Raw genomic sequence first — 17,494 nt, 5'->3', positions numbered from 1 at the left:
GTGCACTCACAGCTGCTTCCCCGGGTTGAGAGAGCCGAGGTCCAGATCCCGGTCGAACTCCGTGCGGATGTCTTCCAGGGCCCCGTCGTCCCCAAAGGCCCCCCACTCGGTGTTGATGCACATCCTCCCCTCGTCGCCTTCCACCAGGTCGATGTTGCTCATGTCCTCCATGTAGCACGCGTTGGTGCCGGTGCCTGAACAAGGGGTCAGAGGGAAGATGCACAGACGGCGGGCTCCCCGCTGGGCAGGCAGAGAGCTCTGACCTGCCCGAGCTTTAGACCTGAGAGCTCTCGGATCCATCGCACAGCGTCTTAGACCTGAGAGCTCTCGGATCCACCGCACAGCGTCTTAGACCTGAGAGCTCTAGGAATACACCGCACAGCGCCTTAGACCTGAGAGCTCTAGGAATCCACCGCACAGCGCCTTAGACCTGAGAGCTCTAGGAATCCACCGCACAGCGCCTTAGACCTGAGAGCTCTAGGAATCCACCGCACAGCGCCTTAGACCTGAGAGCTCTAGGAATCCACCGCACAGCGCCTTAGACCTGAGAGCTCTAGGAATCCACCGCACAGCGCCTTAGACCTGAGAGCTCTAGGAATCCACCGCACAGCGCCTTAGACCTGAGAGCTCTAGGAATCCACCGCACAGCGCCTTAGACCTGAGAGCTCTAGGAATCCACCGCACAGCGCCTTAGACCTGAGAGCTCTAGGAATCCACCGCACAGCGCCTTAGACCTGAGAGCTCTAGGAATCCACCGCACAGCGCCTTAGACCTGAGAGCTCTAGGAATCCACCGCACAGCGCCTTAGACCTGAGAGCTCTAGGAATCCACCGCACAGCGCCTTAGACCTGAGAGCTCTAGGAATCCACCGCACAGCGCCTTAGACCTGAGAGCTCTAGGAATCCACCGCACAGCGCCTTAGACCTGAGAGCTCTAGGAATCCACCGCACAGCGCCTTAGACCTGAGAGCTCTAGGAATCCACCGCACAGCGCCTTAGACCTGAGAGCTCTAGGAATCCACCGCACAGCGCCTTAGACCTGAGAGCTCTAGGAATCCACCGCACAGCGCCTTAGACCTGAGAGCTCTAGGAATCCACCGCACAGCGCCTTAGACCTGAGAGCTCTAGGAATCCACCGCACAGCGCCTTAGACCTGAGAGCTCTAGGAATCCACCGCACAGCGCCTTAGACCTGAGAGCTCTAGGAATCCACCGCACAGCGCCTTAGACCTGAGAGCTCTAGGAATCCACCGCACAGCGCCTTAGACCTGAGAGCTCTAGGAATCCACCGCACAGCGCCTTAGACCTGAGAGCTCTAGGAATCCACCGCACAGCGCCTTAGACCTGAGAGCTCTAGGAATACACCGCACAGCGCCTTAGACCTGAGAGCTCTAGGAATACACCGCACAGCGCTTTAGATGGTGCTGTTCCCGCTGAGGCAGCAGCTGGCGAGCTGGAGTTCATGAGGAAACCAGCTGACAGGCCAAGCCTATCCGTCTCGGTGTGCTCATGGTTTGCTGTGATGAATGAAGTCAGTCCTGAAGAAGTCCCTAACGAATACGTATGAGAGCTGACAAAGCACATTTGCAAAGAGGATGAGTTCATCTAACCTGATATATTTTAAATTACCAACCCACAGTAATTTTTAACCCCCTTCCCCCAGCTACCTAACCTCTTCTCTATTTGATAGTAAAAATATTCCTTATTCATGACCTGCCACGCATTGTTCCCCACCTCCTCTACATCCTTGTCATTCACAGTGATTAGCTATCACATAAGAAAGCAAAATTTCATTATTCCAACACACACTCGAGGATTGGGGGAGTGACTGCAGGTGGGACTTATTGGGGTGATAGAAATGTTCTAAAATGAAATAGGAGTGATGGTTACAAAATTGTAAACTTACTAAAATGTATTGAATTGTACTGAAATGAGAAAAGTTTTATGCCTCAATAAAGCTACTTAAGAAAACAAAAGTAAGCGTCTTCCTGGCCGACCCTGTGGTGTGAGGATTTAAAAGCCAGCACGAGAAACAAGAAGGCAGAAAAGCAAAATGTAATGCAGCACCTGGGCACACTTTCTCAGGAAAGCACGGACACTGTTAGGCATGGCCCGCACCCTGCACACCGTCACTGTCCGGGTTACCTGACCCAGCCACGAAGACAGCACAGTGACAGTGGCTGATGGACACGCCGGTCCATGCTGAGGTGTGGGCTCCAGAGACGGGGGGAGGGGGGAGGCGGATCAAGCCCCTCAGGGGTAAAGCTCCTGCCCTTTGGGAAAGTCAGGCTCAGGAGAATGTAATTAGAAAGTAAGAAAAAACCATGCAGAGAACTTTTTCCAACAGCAGTAAAGGGATGGGGAGGTGGAAGGGCATATCCAAGAACAGCCTATAAATCCCATCCATTTGGCTTCAATTGTCCCCCAGACAGCCTTCTCCCGGACCCTCCAGGAGAGCCCTTCCCAGCTCAGGGACCCACCCCCTGGACACCTCACTGCCCGCCACTCCCTGGCCCAGGCCTCCACCACGTCTCACCTACACAGTGCAATGGTCTCCTGGCCGGTCACCTTGCTTCCACTGTTGCCCCAATAGTCAACTTTTCACACAGCAGCCAAAACGAGCTTTTTAAAAATGCGCACCCCACTTATCCATCCCCCCAGCATCCTCCAGTGCCTTCCTGTCTCTTTTGGGGCAAAAGCTAAAGACCCTCCATGACTGTGTCTGTGACCTATGCCCGGTCCCGTCCACTCTCTCCAACCTAAATACCCTACTACTCCCAGCCTCCATTCACCAGATGAGCCGCCTTTCAGGGTGCTTCCCCGAGCACCCAGACTCAGTCCCATCTCAGAGGCCAGAGGTGTCCTCTTTCCTTTGCCAAGGACTCGCCTCTGGATCTTACTTGGCTCCCTCCTCCTTGTTGCTGAGGTCCCTGCTCAAATGTACCCCTCAGAGCGTCCTGCCCTGACCACCTCACACTCACTCTCGGTGACCCCCCTGCTGCATTTTCTTCCTCACAGTCAGCAGCACCTGACATGATCTTACTCCTTTAGGCCTCTTTGGCCCTTCACCCACCTCCCCACGGAAAGCCCCATGAGCACAGGGACCCTGAGTATTAACTCACCCTGAGAACCCAATGCAGAGACGGGCCTGACACACAGTAGGCACCCAGCAAGCACTTGTTGAGTGAACGAATGAATTTTTCATCGTCCTCTGTTGTTTCTCCTAAGCAGAAAGCACCAGTCCCCTTCCCACAGAATTTGCTCAGAGTTTGCTGAAACTCAGCTCCAACCCAGCCCTGTACCCGCATCCCCAAAAAGCAAGTCAGATTGAGTTACCAATGATGACTCCAACTTCACAGGAGGGGTCATCATAGGCACAGGTCATCATGGTTCCCACGGTGTCATTGACCAAGGCCAGGATATCCACATCGATGTCCTGTTGGAACACAAGCATTAGTGGGTGGGAAGGGAGTGTCATCCCTCCGTCTGTCCCCACGGAGAAAGCAAAAGCAGTGAAGGTGACTGTTGAGAAAGTCCCTAGATCCTGCCTATGGGGCCTGCCTGGAAGGAGCAAGGCCTTTGTCAAGGTCAGCGGTCTCGGTGAGAGAACGAGCAGTTGGGAGCTCGTGGGGGAACCCATGCTGCTGCTGTATGGCTGATGGCCCCTGTGCCGAGGAAGAGGAGGGACAGACCACCTGGACTCCAGCCCTCGCCTGCGGGACCCTGAGCAGAACATGTCTGTCCGGGAAGCAATGGTGTTCTCAGGAGGAGATACTCGAGTCCTCAGCTGTGGGCAAGTCCCCACCCGGTTTCTCATTCCGCCAAGTCAACCTGGGTTACTGCACCACATTCCCCAAGGTTAGAGGGAGTGTTTTAAAGTAAAATGAAAACAATAAGAGAAAAACAGACTTCAAGGGAATACGATCACAGCTTTAAAGAGAATAAAAGACGGAAGGGTTCACATCAAAACAGTCCTCTTGCTGTCGGGGTGACAAATCATCTGGGTTCACTTGTGTGCTTTTCCACTGGCAAGGAGCATGCCTTGCTTTTGCGGTTATAGCATTTATTCAACAAATAGTCCAACTAAGGGAGCGTGGAAAGTGGCCTAGAGAGCCGGACTGGAAAGAAAGTACAGTGGGGCCTTGACTCACGAGTGTCCCGACTAATGAGTGTTTTGAGATACCAGCTGTCTCTCGGCCGATTTTTTGCATTGAGTTGATAGAGTAATTTGAGTTAATGAGCTCCTTAACGAGCTCGGTCTCGGAAGGAATGAAACTCGTAAGTCAAGGCCCCACTGTATATTTTAAGCCTCAGCGAGAGGTAGGAGTTGGAGCATCACACACGGCAGGGGGTCTAACCAGGACCCCCGAAGGGGCTGTGCAAATGGGGAGGTCCCTGGGCAGTGGGGCCCACTTTCAACAGTAACTGGAACAAGGTCCACAGACCAAGGCTCCCCCGTGGGTTTATCCGAAGTGAGGCACCTACATTGCAGTGAGACCTTCCCCGAGGTCGGTTCCTCTCCCTGTCCTCCTTCAGGGGCAGGCACCGTGTGACCCGCCCTCAGGAGACGGCTAGGACTGGGAGCTGAGCAAATTCCTACCTTGTGGTTTTTCATGGCCTTGGTTAGACGGCTCACTACATCTGTGTCCTGAACTCCCCGGGCCTTAAACTTCTTGGTCCATGAAAGCAGGACACCCTGGGGGAAGAATTCAGATCCAGTCAAAACAAAGAAGGTGTTCAGTTCTGAACATGAGCTGCAGGGATTTTATGCTTAAAGTGCAACCCCCTATCTTCTCTTCTTTAAGCTTCATCGCCCAATTCTTTCAGTATTTCTTCAGAGGCCTTTGCTAATATTTAAACACTAGAGGCCCAGTGCACAAAATTCCTGCAAGAGTAGGCCTTCCTTCCCCCCAGCTGTTGGCACCGGCTTCCCTGCTCTGGCACCCGGGACCCGGGCTTCCCTTGCAGCCCTGGCTTTGTCCAGAAGGACATCCAGTCTAATTAGCATATTACGCTTTTATTATTATAGATCTTTATAATTTCCATCTGAGCAGTTTGGAACATTACATGCAGTGGCAGAAAGAACGATGCTAAAGAGTCAGGACACTTGGGCTCAGGGACATCAGACAAGGCCCTTAACTCTCTGACCCTCAGTTTACTCACCTGTAAAATGGAAAGGTCACTTCCCTGCCTGTCACAGGAATGCTCTGATGGAAATGCCTGCTGTGTGGCTGATCATATGTGTGCAGAATGTAAGGTTTCCCAGCTCCACAAAACAGGACTAACATGGTGTTGCCTTGCAGAACTCCCTCAGGAACTTAATTGCACCTTCCAAAAATGGTTCTCATTTTGCATTATCAATGATTTGCTTAAAATTGGGTTTCCCATGAGTTTCATGTCTAAGCTAGCAAAAAATCATAGAATTTTTCAGGCTGGACGAGATCTTGGAGATGAAGGCCACACAGCTGAGCGTAGCTGAGCCCAAATTCACAAACACCCTGACCACATCTTCCCACCCTCCTCAGTTTGTGGATAAAGAAGCTGAGACTTAGAGGAGGGAAATCACTCTAGGTCTCACAGGGAGTGAAGGATAGAGCTCAGACGGGACTCCCAACTGGCGACCTGGCTTTCCCCCTGCACCACAGCGCTACCTAGCGGCCACTCTCCCTAACTTCTGCCTTCACAGGCTAGGGCAGTGATGGCGAACCTTTTGAGCTCGGCTGTCCGCATTTTGAAAAACCCTAATTTAACTCTGGTGCCGTGTCACATATAGAAATTTTTTGATATTTGCAACCATAGGAAAACAAATACTTTTATTTTTGATATTTATTTTATATATTTAAATGCCAATTAACAAAGAAAAATCAACCAAAAAATTGAGTTCTCATGTCACCTCTGACACGCATGTCATAGGTTCGCCATCACTGTGCTAGGGTAACATCCCTGCCTCACCCAAGACATTGAGGGGCGGCGTCCCCACCAAAAAGGTGCTGGGACAGCATGGGACCTGTTGGGGGGAGGGTACATGGAGGAGTGGGGAATAAATGCTTGTGATGTACTGTTGGTGGGGAAAAAGCAGTTCATAGAACTATATTTTTAAAAACTACATATACAGCATAACATCAATATTTAATATAGACGTGACTGGAGGGAAAACCCACAATCTAGTAGTGGGTATCTCTGAAGATTGGGATGACAGGTGATTTCTATTGTCTTTTATTATTAGAAACACACAGAAACTTCTCTTCAGCTAAGACTTTTCTGTTCCCTCATTTAAAAAAAAATGAACAGAGTGACCTCCTCTTTTAATTCCCAGGCCCTTAGCGTCTTTAATCATTTTTTCGTTTCACGAAGAAGCCCCCTCAGCCAGACCTCCTCTTGAAGGCTCCCCACCCACCTTCTCTGCACTTACATGGCCGCTCAGACCTCCTTCCCCAAGAGCCTGTGTCTTAGTGTCACAAAGCCGACAGCTGCGGCAGAACCATGGCTCAAAGCTGTGCCCACTCCGTTATCACTGTTCATTCATCTCCTGGGTAAAGCTTTTCTCCCTGGCCTTCGACTTCACTGAGAGGCAGTTGGGAGGACATTTTATAAAATACAAGTAATTCAACTTAACTCTGATGAGAAAAAGCAGTCCTCACTTCCTCGATATAATCAAGCACCCTTCCCTAGTTTAAATGTCACTTGAAAAATCCTTATTGGAATATGACACAAATGGGTCAAAATGCTTTCCTGGCATTTTAAACCAAGTTCTAGAGCTGTGTCTTTCTGGAAAGGCAATTTGATCAGGAAGGTTTTGAGCTTGGGCTGAGTCCCTTTTGGCTGTGTGCCCTCGGACAAGTCTCTTAACCTCTCTGAGCTGCAGTTTTTCTCAAATATAAAGTGAAAATAATTATATCTACCTCAGATGATTGTCTTTTATTTTAATGAGATAATACACATAAAGAGTTCACATAGTACAAGATATAGTGTTAAAATCTGAGGAACAGTGTTTATTATTATTATTATTATTATTATTATTATTGGAAGTTCCTAGAGATCAACCAAAGGACTTGTATGCATGCATATAAGCATAACCAATAGACACAAGACACTGGGGGTAGGGTAGGCCGGGGGAAAGGTCAAGGGTGGGGGGAGGAGACATATGTACTACTCTTTGTAATACTTTAAGCAATAAAACAAAATTTAAAAAAAGAAAGAAAGTTCCTGTATGAACAAACCATACATTCACCCTTAATTACCAAGAAAATAGGCAAGCTCTGGCTTGCCTATTGGTTCAGTTGGTTGGGTTTCATCCAATGTACCAAAAGGTTGCTGGTTAGATTCCCAGTCAGGGCACATGCCTGGGTTGTGGGCTTGGTCAGGAGGCAGCTGATTGATGTTCCACTCCCACATTGATGTTTCTTTCTCTCTCCCTCTCCCTTCTATATTTAATATAGACGTGACTGGAGGGAAAACCCACAATCTAGTAGTGGGTATCTCTGAAAATAAAAAAATAATAAATTTTAAAAAAGAAAATATTCAAGTTTGGTTCTCAAAGTCAAATGAACTCCCACAGAGCTTGAGAATTTTCTTCCTTCTTCCTGGGGTCTCTGTTCCTGAGCTTGGACCAGAGGTATTGCACAGTTTGGTGAATCCAGTCTCCAGTCCTGACTCCTGGCTCCTCCTTCCACTTCCTCTACTGACCCCGGCACCTCTGCTCTTCCATCCAGACAGGGATGAAGCAGAGCAAAGCTCTGCTGGCCTCTTCTAACATCCCCTGAACCCTTCTTCATACTATTTCCCCCCACCCTTCCTTTATAAAATAACAAAAAAGTAAACTTCAGTCCACGCCCGGTATAGATAGATGATGGCAATTTCTCATTTAATGGAATCAAGTACAGTGGGGCCTTGACTTACGAGTTTAATTCGTTCAGAGACCGAGCTCGTTAAGGAGCTCGTTAACTCAAATTACTCTATCAACTCAATGCAAAAAATCAGCCGAGAGACAGCTGGTATCTCAAAAAACTCGTTAGTCGGTAAGTCAAGGCCCCACTGTAAATGACTGATGACACCTTCCAATTGTCAGATAGTGATCGGGCGCCGTGAAAACCAGGACTCGGAGCCAGAGCCTGGGGCGGAGAGGAAGAACAACACAAAACAGTGCTGCCCTCCAGAAGCATCGCAGAAATGGGGACAAGGTACAACTCGGGGAGAGAAAGTCCCACAGGGACAGCCGTCCTCACCTGCAGCGACCACTGGGCACCAGGCACAGAGCTGGGCGTTGCAGGTGTTTTGTGTGGGCTTTACCTGGCCCAGCAGGTAAATAACATGAACCGTGTTTTACAGATGAGAACACCAGGGGCTCAATAAGCCACGGAATGGCCCAGGCAACACAACTTTCCAAACAATGATTCAAAGCCAGGTCTGTGGGACGTGAAAACCCATTTCCTTTCCACCCTCCGTCACCCAGAGTCAACAATATCAAACGAATCCCTGGATGGACAGTCAGTGATATCTAGGTGGTCCAGGAAATGATGGTCAGCTGGGGTCATGACCAGTATGTCCCGCAGGGGATCATGGGCCCCCACCCCAGACAGGTGTGGCCCGGGAAGACCTGACTCTTGACTGACCCCTGGCCCCAGAAAGCTTCTTCTCCTTTTACATGGACCTTATTTATTTTCACAGATGAACATAAAATTGGGTTTGACATCTCCCTATTAATTTGAAAATTGGAGGCACATGGAGATGAATTGCCTGAGCCCTCAGCAGGCTAGTGGCGCAGCTGAGACCACATCCCAGGTGAGGTGTCTGCTCGACAACATTGTCACCCCAGCGACCCTACCTCGACCCTCCTCCTAAGGGTGCAGAGGTGAGATTCCCTGAGCCTTCCCCCTCTTATCTCAGACCTGCAGCATTCTGATCACATGGGAACCTGTTGGAAATGCAAGTCTAAGGCCCCACTGATTAAGAAGCCCTGCTGGGGCCCAGAACCCGAGTTTAACAAGCCCTCCAGCAGAACCACTGAGCTACGGGTGAAAACCACTTCATTCCTGTGCTGTGCCCACGTGGATGTAAAATGAAGGCAGCACGTTAACCAGTGCTCTGTCTCACATTTTCACTTCATCGTTTACAGCAGTGGTTCCCAAACTTATTTGGCCTACCACCCCCTTTCCAGAAAAAATATTACTCAGCGCCCCCTGGAAATTAATTTTTTTTAAATTTTAATAGCAATTAAACAGAAAGATATATGTATTAATGTTTCTACCTTTTTTGTAAAATATAGTAAAGAAAGGTGTAAATTAGAAACATTGAAGTTTGAAATTATGAAACTATTTATTGAACTCAGAATAGAAAGGTAATACAAAAAAAGTTAAAACAAATGCACCTGTGGCCATCACCGCCCCCCTGGATCGCTGCAGCGCCCACTAGGGGGCGGTAGCGCCCACTTTGGGAATCACTGGTTTACAGGAATAAAAAGAAAATAACAAGCAAGAGAATTCCTGCTGATGCCCCCTGTTCCCAACCTGACTTCTACACATTCTCCAGCCCCAAACTCCAAACCCTGCACAGCTTCTCCCCTCCCCAGCCAGGCCTTACCTCTTCCAATTTAGTCTGCCAGCAGGGAAAAGAGAAGGTCATGCCCAGGGGCAATTTCTTATGCATCAGCCCTTTGGTCTTCATGAAATCTGCCAGACAGTCAGCCACATATTCAAACAGCTGCAGAGGAGAGAAAGCACAGGGCCCTGGGCTACAGCGCAGCCGCTCACCGACAAGGCCTCCCCCGCCTCCCCGCACTCCACAGAGCCCTGCGCCGTACCTCTGCTCCGTTCCCGCGGATAATTTCATTGGGTGTTGGGTAGAACTGACTCTCCATCTGGACCTTTTGTTTCCCCTCTTCAGAGACTTGCACCTTCAACACTCGAAACTTAGATCCTCCAAGATCCAGGGAAAGAAACTCCCCATTTTCTATTAAAAAACAAACAAAAAAGTTTCAGATATGGAGGGTCTGCTACATGGCAAGATGTGCATGAGAAGTTGGACGGGTAAGAAATGTCACTGAGTCTCACAACCACCCCAGGTGTGAGCTGGGTGTCACTGTGCACACTCACTGGGGCTGCAGAAGTGCAGCCACTGACCTGAGCCCTCCCAGTAAGGGGCAGAACGGGGGGAGGGGGGGGGACGGGGAGGGGTGACCCAAGTCTCTCATGGCCTGCACACTCTTCAGGCAGGTGGTAGGAGAGGTGGGCCTTGAGGGCGGGGCCTATTCTAGATAAGGCCTGGAGGGAAGGGAGGGGGAGTGCAGGGAAGAGAAACAGCCCCATACAAGCCTCTGTCTCAAGGGCAGAGGCAAAATGCTCCAGGAGGGAAGGGAAACGGGGACCAAATGACGGCCCTTAAGGGCCAAGGATGCTCAATATTTGGGGCCAGAGTTGCTTCAAAATGAGAAAATAACACCACCCAGCCCAGTGCAAGGCAGATGCGATTAATAAAAGGGGAAATGACAGCCCCTCTTAACGACTTCACCTTGGGATCCAGACAGAAGTCCTGCCCAGGACCCTGCCAGTGTCTTCAGCATCAGCCGCAGGTGTGGGATGAGAACTCTGGTGTGCAAACCTTTGAACCAACAAGCCTCTCTATAAAATCGCCTGAGAAGTGGCCGCATGTGCCCGGCATGAGTCATGATGTATGCCGAAGGCACACGTAAGTGAAACGCCATGCCCAGAAACCCAGGCCCCCAAGTGGCCTTGTTTGTGCCATGTGACCCCCGGCCTGGGAAAATCTGACCCCTGACTGTAGCCCCTGGCCCCAGCTGGCCATTCAGATTCACTCCTTGTGAAATAGACACAGAGGCCCTAACCGGTTTGGCTCAGTGGATAGAGCGTCGGCCTGCAGACTGAAAGGTCCCAGGTTCGATTCCGGTCAAGGGCATGTACCTTGGTTGCGGGCACATCCCCAGTAGGAGGTGTGCAGGAGGCAGCTGATGTTTCTAACTCTCTATCCTTCTCCCTTCCTCTCTGTAAAAAAATCAATAAAATATATTAAAAAAAAAAAAAAAGAAAAAGAAATAGACACAGAGGGAAATTGCTAGTCAACTGACGTGTTGCAATAACAACACTTTTAAGGCACTTTTGTAAGAACAGCCCATTGCGGCTCCCTGGCTGAAACACTGGGACTAAAGCTCACACAGGCCACCCCTCTCGGGTGGGTTCGGATGAAAGGCGCGGGCCCTGCAGTGGGAGCACTCAGAGGGATTTCTCTGGAAACTCTATACATTTCTGAAATGCAGGCCTGAGGGATCAGCAGAGTTCTGCTTGTTGGTGAGGAATCATGAAATGCCACCACCAGCTCACAGAGTTACTGGGACTTGGGACAACGTTCTGGAGACTTTGAAACACCCCTGCCTCATCTGCTCCTAATGACCCTGAAGTTGGTGAGGGCAGGAGTGCAGTGGACTTGCCCAGGCCTCTGGGTGCAGGGACCCCCTGGAGCAGGGTCAGGTAAGGGCTATTGTGTGAGGAGAGGCTCTAAGGAGACAGGGAAGAGCATAGGTGTGTCTCCTGGTCTGAGGAGGAGGGGGTGTATGAAACTTGGTCAGTTTCACTTTCAAACCTTCTGGAAGGCACATCCTGCGGCAGGCTCCAGACCATCAAAGGCCACTTTCTGATGCCTCTGGGGACACACCTCTGCAGGAGGAGCCCAGCACAGGAAGCCAGGAGGACTTTGCCCTGGTGCCTCCCCCCTCACACCCCATGACTCAGGTGCTTCTCCGAGCAGCTGGGTGACCCGTCAAGGACCACAGTCCCCTCGTCACTCTCAGAGCAAAAGTACCAGGAACCAGGCAAGATTTCAAAGCCGCACAGTCTCTCTCCAAAGCTTATGCTCCTCCGGGCGGTACACTGCCCACCCTACGCACCCACCCGCCTGCCAGGGAACAGGTCTCTCTCATCACAGCTCCCAGGGCCCCTCAAACGGCAGAGCCTAACGACTTTGACCCAGGCATTGTCCCAAAGGGGCCCAGAACCTGGCTAATCCAATCACAGGCCCTGAAGGCCCCCAAACTTTAATCCCGGCTTCTTCAAGAGCCCAAAGCCCCCGCTGGAGCTTGGTTGGAGCACTGGGACCCTGACACTGGGGAACCCCTTTGGTCCTCGGTATCTCATCTGACCACGGGGTTCTTGTGGGGACTGTGTGAGACAGTGAGGACCACAGGAGGTGCCTGGCAGACACCAGCTCCTTCCTCCTATGGCTTCCCAGAGGCTGAGAACGGAGGAGTGTATGGAATCTCAAAGATTCCTTCTAGAGGTCTCTAGACTGTGGTAAGCAAAGAAAGGCCCACATCCTAATCCCCGGATCCTGTGGGTACGTTAGCATGGCAAGAGGGGATTTAGGTTGCAGACAGAATCAAAGTTGCTCATCGGTTGAGCTCGAGGTTGGGAGATCATGGATGATCTGAGGGGCATCAGGTAAATCACAGGGTCTTTAAGGGAGGAAGAGGCGCAAGGGCGAGTCAGAGACATATTGGAAGATGCTACGCTGCTGGCTGGGAGGTGGAGAGAGGCTGGAGCGGGGAATGCAGGAGCCTCCTGCAGCTGAGAAGGCAAGGGACAGGCTCCCACTGAGCCCCGGAGGGCACTCAGCCCTTCCCACACCCTGATTATGGCCCTTGCGACCCACTCCCACTGAAAGAGAATAAACGTGTGTTGTTTCAAGCTGTTAAATGTGTGGTAACTTATTACAGCAGCAACAGAAAATTTATACAGAGGCCACCTCCCTCACTTTACAGATAGAGAAACTGAGACTATACCTTTTGTCAACGGTCACTGAGGAACGGCAGAGCTGGGCCTAGAACCCAGGTTTCTTGAATATCATCATTTAATATTCTTTCTACTACGTCATGGCATCTTCTAATACTTACTATTAGCCTAGACTCTCGATGCTTTGGAGTGAAATAATACCGAGGAAGGAAATGCCATTTATATGCAGTCAACAAACATTTCGGGGCCCAGTACGCACCAGGCACTGTGCGAGGTGCTCAGGACACTGGGGAGACTCGCACACGCAGCAGGTGGCAGGCACCGAGCCCAGCATGGGAGTGCTTCCCAGACGCAGGCAGGGAACTCTCCACTGAGAGAGAAAAGCTGAGCTGGGTGCCCCAGGGGAAGAATGCTGAGATGTCCCGGCAGGAGAGGGAGCAGGGTGTGTGGGGCCAAGGGGGCAGAGAGAAAGTGAGGCACGTTTGAACCTTGGTTCAAAACTTTTGGTATTGAGTGTGACTAAGCATAGAGCGTCGGAGGTGGGGGTGCTGTGGAGAGGGCTGAGAGGTAAGTCAAGGCACAGGGGCAAACTTCAGGTCCATCGGCAGGAAGGACCCAGCGGGATCAGATCCCTGCAGCCCCCGCCCCTCACCTGATCTGTCCGGGATGGCCCTGACAAAGGTGGGCAGCATCTTCACGGAGGCTGTGGGGTTGGTGTCCTTCCCCAGGCCCCTCTGCATCTCAGCCTGGAACCGCGCCATGATGTCCAGAAGGGTCTCGTCGGAGAGCCGCATGTGATACAGGAACCTGTCCACCTGGAAGGACAGGGGTGGCCAGGGGTGGCTGCTGCACATTCCCACGCCCACGACCACGTCGCAAGGGGACCGCTTAGTGATTCGGATCCTCAAGCTGGGGACAAGGAAGGGAGCTGGGAGAACAGAACGGAATGGAAGGCTGGGGGAGGTGGGCTTTATTCCTCCAAAGGGCAAGCTTTGAGGAAGAAACGATTCCCCCATTTTTCTGATGGGACAGTGGAGGCACAAAAACTAAGAAAGGTTCAGGGTTTCTAATTCCCAGCTCCGAGCCCTCACCACTGTCCCATTGTCTCTCCTCTGGAAAAGACTAGCTATAGCTAGAACCTGGGACTCCTACACGTGGGAGCTTGCTGTCAGCCAATGATGACACTATATATCCAAACATGTTTCCCTTTGTTTACGGGCTGCCAGGAAGCTCGGAGCTAAATTCAGTTTCCAGCCGCACTCTCTAAAATCTAGCCCTTCACATCTCCATTGTTGTTGTTGGGGGTTTTTTAGGGGGCGGGGGGTGTTTTTTGGTTTTTTGGTATCGCAAAGGTGGAAATTTATTGGAGAACAAGTACAGACTCCCACATAGGGAGGGGGAAGAGTCCCACAGAACGGACTCCCGTGTGGGGGGGAGGGGGAAACGGTCCCCTCCCATTGTTTTTAACTGAGGTTATTCTAATTAAGATGTTTAATTTCTAAAGCCAGCTCAAATTGCCCTGAGTCTGTTCATGATACCACTCAGGTAAACAGGATCCCCCAATGGAGGGAAATTATAAAAATCACTGGTTCTGCTCCATCCACTTGAAGGTAACAATGTCCCATCAAGAATGGCAGAACAGCGCAGCTGGTGCGGCTCGGTGGTTGAGCATCCACCCATGAACCAAGAGGTCACTGGTTTGATTCCCAGGTAGGACACATGCCCGGGTTGCAGGCTTAATCCCCAGTAGGGGACGTGCAGGAGGCAGCCCATCAATGATGTTTTTATCTATCCTTCTCTCTTCGTCTCTCTCTAAAGTCAATAAAAACATATTTATAAAGAAACAAGAATGGCAGAACAGCCTCCTCCCTCGTGCGCACCATGTGGTGGGGGCAACCTGGGTCCCCAGGGCTCACTGGGGTGGATTACTGACCGGGGCAGGAATTGCCCTCCCACACTTTCATCTAAGGCTAAGTACATGCTCTCAGCCTACAGAGTGCTTTCACGTATGTCCCTCACCTGCTCTCCATGGCATTTCTTGAGGCGCCAGGTGAGGCAGGAATCCTTGCCCCTGTTGAGAGGAGGCCTCGCAGGCTCAGAGCCCCTGAGCAGCTGCAGGTCCGTGGCAGCCCTGGGACTACAGTGCAGTCCCCACGTCCTCACCACATGGCCTGGTTTTGCTTCACAATTTCGTGCAGGACCACAAGCCCAAGAGACAAATTATATCAAGAGTACAAGGGCCACATGAACCTTCATCGCAGGACAGGTGCCCAACCATCAGATAGGCCTCGAGGCCGGCATCCCAGCTCAGTCGGAGCCAATACGGACACCAAGCCAGTGAAACAAACCACGGCTCCAGGGACTTGGGGCCAGAGAGAGGCCAGAAAACCCTCAGGGGCCGTTACCAGAACAGGACAATCGGGCTTTCAGCGTGTTGAGAAGACAGGACGGAACCAGGTCACGCTTCATTAAGGACTTCCGTTCGCCCGGAGTCTGTTCATGACTAATTGGTTGGCACTGCCACGCACATGGGAAACCAACAAAAGGGACGTGACCCGAGTAATTGGGGCTTGGGAAGGGTGCGACGTGCACAAGAACCACATTGCCCCTTATCGCCCAGGGCCCCTCAGACAGTGCCCCTAAGCCTATTGCTCATTTTTGCTCAACCTCAGAAAGCTTCTCTGGGCATCCCCCGGCCATCCCTCTGTGTAAGCAATGGCTTTGAGGCTGTTTGGGCCATTTGCAAGCTACAGTTTAACCATCACTGAGGGCTCTGGGCTACTTACTGCTCCTGCTGCTCCTATAAGTTAAAGTTAGGACAGAAAGAGTGTCAACTAAGAACAGTTTCTAATTTATTCAGAAGGAAAGAATGAAACATACATGGGGGGGGGGAGAAAACTTATATTTTAGACTCAGATAGGAGACGTTGGGCCTGTGTGACCAGGCATACATGTTTCAGGCACTGAGGGAGGTGCTTGGGTGGCAGCAACCAGGCCCACTTTGGAGTGACTCACAAACTAGACGTGGGATATCTTCTAAACGAAAGAGCCAGCAAGCAGCACGGAGGAAGAGCAGACTTAAAATGTAAGCTCAGAGCTTAGGGAATGACAGATGGGGGAGCTGCAGGGGACTTTAGTGACCACATAGTCCAAAGGTCCCATATTAAGAATCAAGAGTCATAAAAAGACCTAGCTGGTTTGGCTCAGTGGATAGAGCAGGGGTGGGCAAACTTTTTGACTCGAGGGCCACAATGGGTTCTTAAACTGGACCGGAGGGCCGGAACAAAAGCATGGATGGAGTGTTTGTGTGAACTAATATAAATTCAAAGTAAACATCATTACATAAAAGGGTATGGTCTTTTTTTTTTTTAGTTTTATTCATTTCAAACTGGCCGGATTCGGCCCGAGGGCCGTAGTTTGCCCACAGCTGGGATAGAGCATCAGCCTGTGGACTGAAGGGTCCCAGGTTCGATTCCAGTCAAGGACACATGCCAGGGTTGCGGGCTCGATCCCAAGTAGGAGGCATGTAGGAGGCAGCCAATCAAGGATTCTCTCTCATCATTGATGTTTCTATCTCTCTCCCCCTCTCCCTTCCTTTCTGAAATCAATAAAAATATATTAACAATAATTTAAAAAGTCATAAAAAGGTTCAACTCTTTGACTCAGTGATTTCACTTCTGGGAATCCATCCTTAGTAAATAATCCCAAAGGTGGAGAACATTAAATACAAACGGATGTTTATTATAGCAATTTTTAAAAATATTTTTTATTGATTTCAGAGAGGAAGGGAGAGGGAGAGAGAAATCTCAATGATGAGAGAATCATTGATGGGCTGCCTCCTGCACACCCTCTATGGGAATCAAGCCTGCAACCTGGGCAAGTGCCCTGACTGGGAATTGAACCATGACCTCCTGGTTCATAGGCTGACATTAGTCACTGAACCAGTCATTTTTTAACTGTTAAAAAAATATTTTTGAAAATAGCCTGTCCAACAAAAGGGGAAAGTTATGGCATAGCCAACTTGATTAAATATTAGATATTAAAATAGTCATAAAGAAATGGAGAAATGTACATAAGTGGTTACAATCTAACAGTAAGCGAAGGACACACGACCAGAATTGTATGTACAATATAACTGTAAAAACATCCGCTGTGAGAAAAGACTATTCGGGCTTCCACACACAAATACAGCTGTGACGGGGGTGGGATTAAAGGTGACATCTCCACTTTTCGTAATGTTGACTTTCTAAACTGTAAAAAGAACACTTTGAAAATCTAACCAGTCCTTTTCTTTGAGTGAGCAATTTATGGGTCAGTGACCAGGCCCAGCCCAATGTTATCTGTAGGTCAAATAATGTCAATATAGCCCTAGCTGGTTTGGCTCAGTGGATAGAGTGTCAGCCTGCGGACTGAAGGTCCCTGGTTCGATTCTGGTCAAGGGCACATGCCTGGGTTGCAGGCTCCATTCCCAGTAGGGGGCGTGCAGGAGGCAGCCGATCAATGATTCTCTCTCATCATTGATGCTTCTATCTCTCTCTCCCTCTCCATTCCTCTCTGAAATTAATAAAAAATATATTTAAAAAAAGAAAATTTCTAAAAAAATAATGTCAATATATTGAATTGGAAGGTAAGCTATCAGAGTAGCCTTCCTTCCTTCCTTCCCTTCCCTCCTTCCTTCCTTCCTTCCCTTCCCTCCTTCCTTTCCTTCCTTCCTTCCTTCCTTCCTTCCTTCCTTCCTTCCTTCCTTCCTTTCCTTCCTT

At 50.1% G+C, this 17,494-nt stretch overlaps 1 protein-coding gene across 2 annotated transcripts in view; it reads right to left on the bottom strand.

The window, feature by feature from the left end:
- HKDC1 (hexokinase domain containing 1) overlaps positions 1–17,494 on the bottom strand; it is a 39,756-nt gene that overhangs the window by 20,394 nt on the left and 1,868 nt on the right. For both annotated transcript variants that reach the window (XM_005876815.2, XM_014548179.1), the window contains exons 2-7: positions 13,388–13,550; positions 9,798–9,946; positions 9,578–9,697; positions 4,599–4,694; positions 3,335–3,434; positions 11–194 (exon numbers count right to left, since the gene is read on the bottom strand). In XM_005876815.2, the coding sequence (XP_005876877.1) occupies positions 11–194; positions 3,335–3,434; positions 4,599–4,694; positions 9,578–9,697; positions 9,798–9,946; positions 13,388–13,550 (812 nt within the window). The remainder of the gene's footprint in view (positions 1–10; positions 195–3,334; positions 3,435–4,598; positions 4,695–9,577; positions 9,698–9,797; positions 9,947–13,387; positions 13,551–17,494) is intronic.

The sequence above is a fragment of the Myotis brandtii genome, unplaced genomic scaffold (genome assembly GCF_000412655.1).
Source record: "Myotis brandtii unplaced genomic scaffold, ASM41265v1 scaffold499, whole genome shotgun sequence".
Classification (NCBI taxonomy): domain Eukaryota; kingdom Metazoa; phylum Chordata; class Mammalia; order Chiroptera; family Vespertilionidae; genus Myotis; species Myotis brandtii.
Note: the sequence above shows the minus strand (reverse complement) of the source record. Positions and strands in the feature narration are given on the sequence as shown.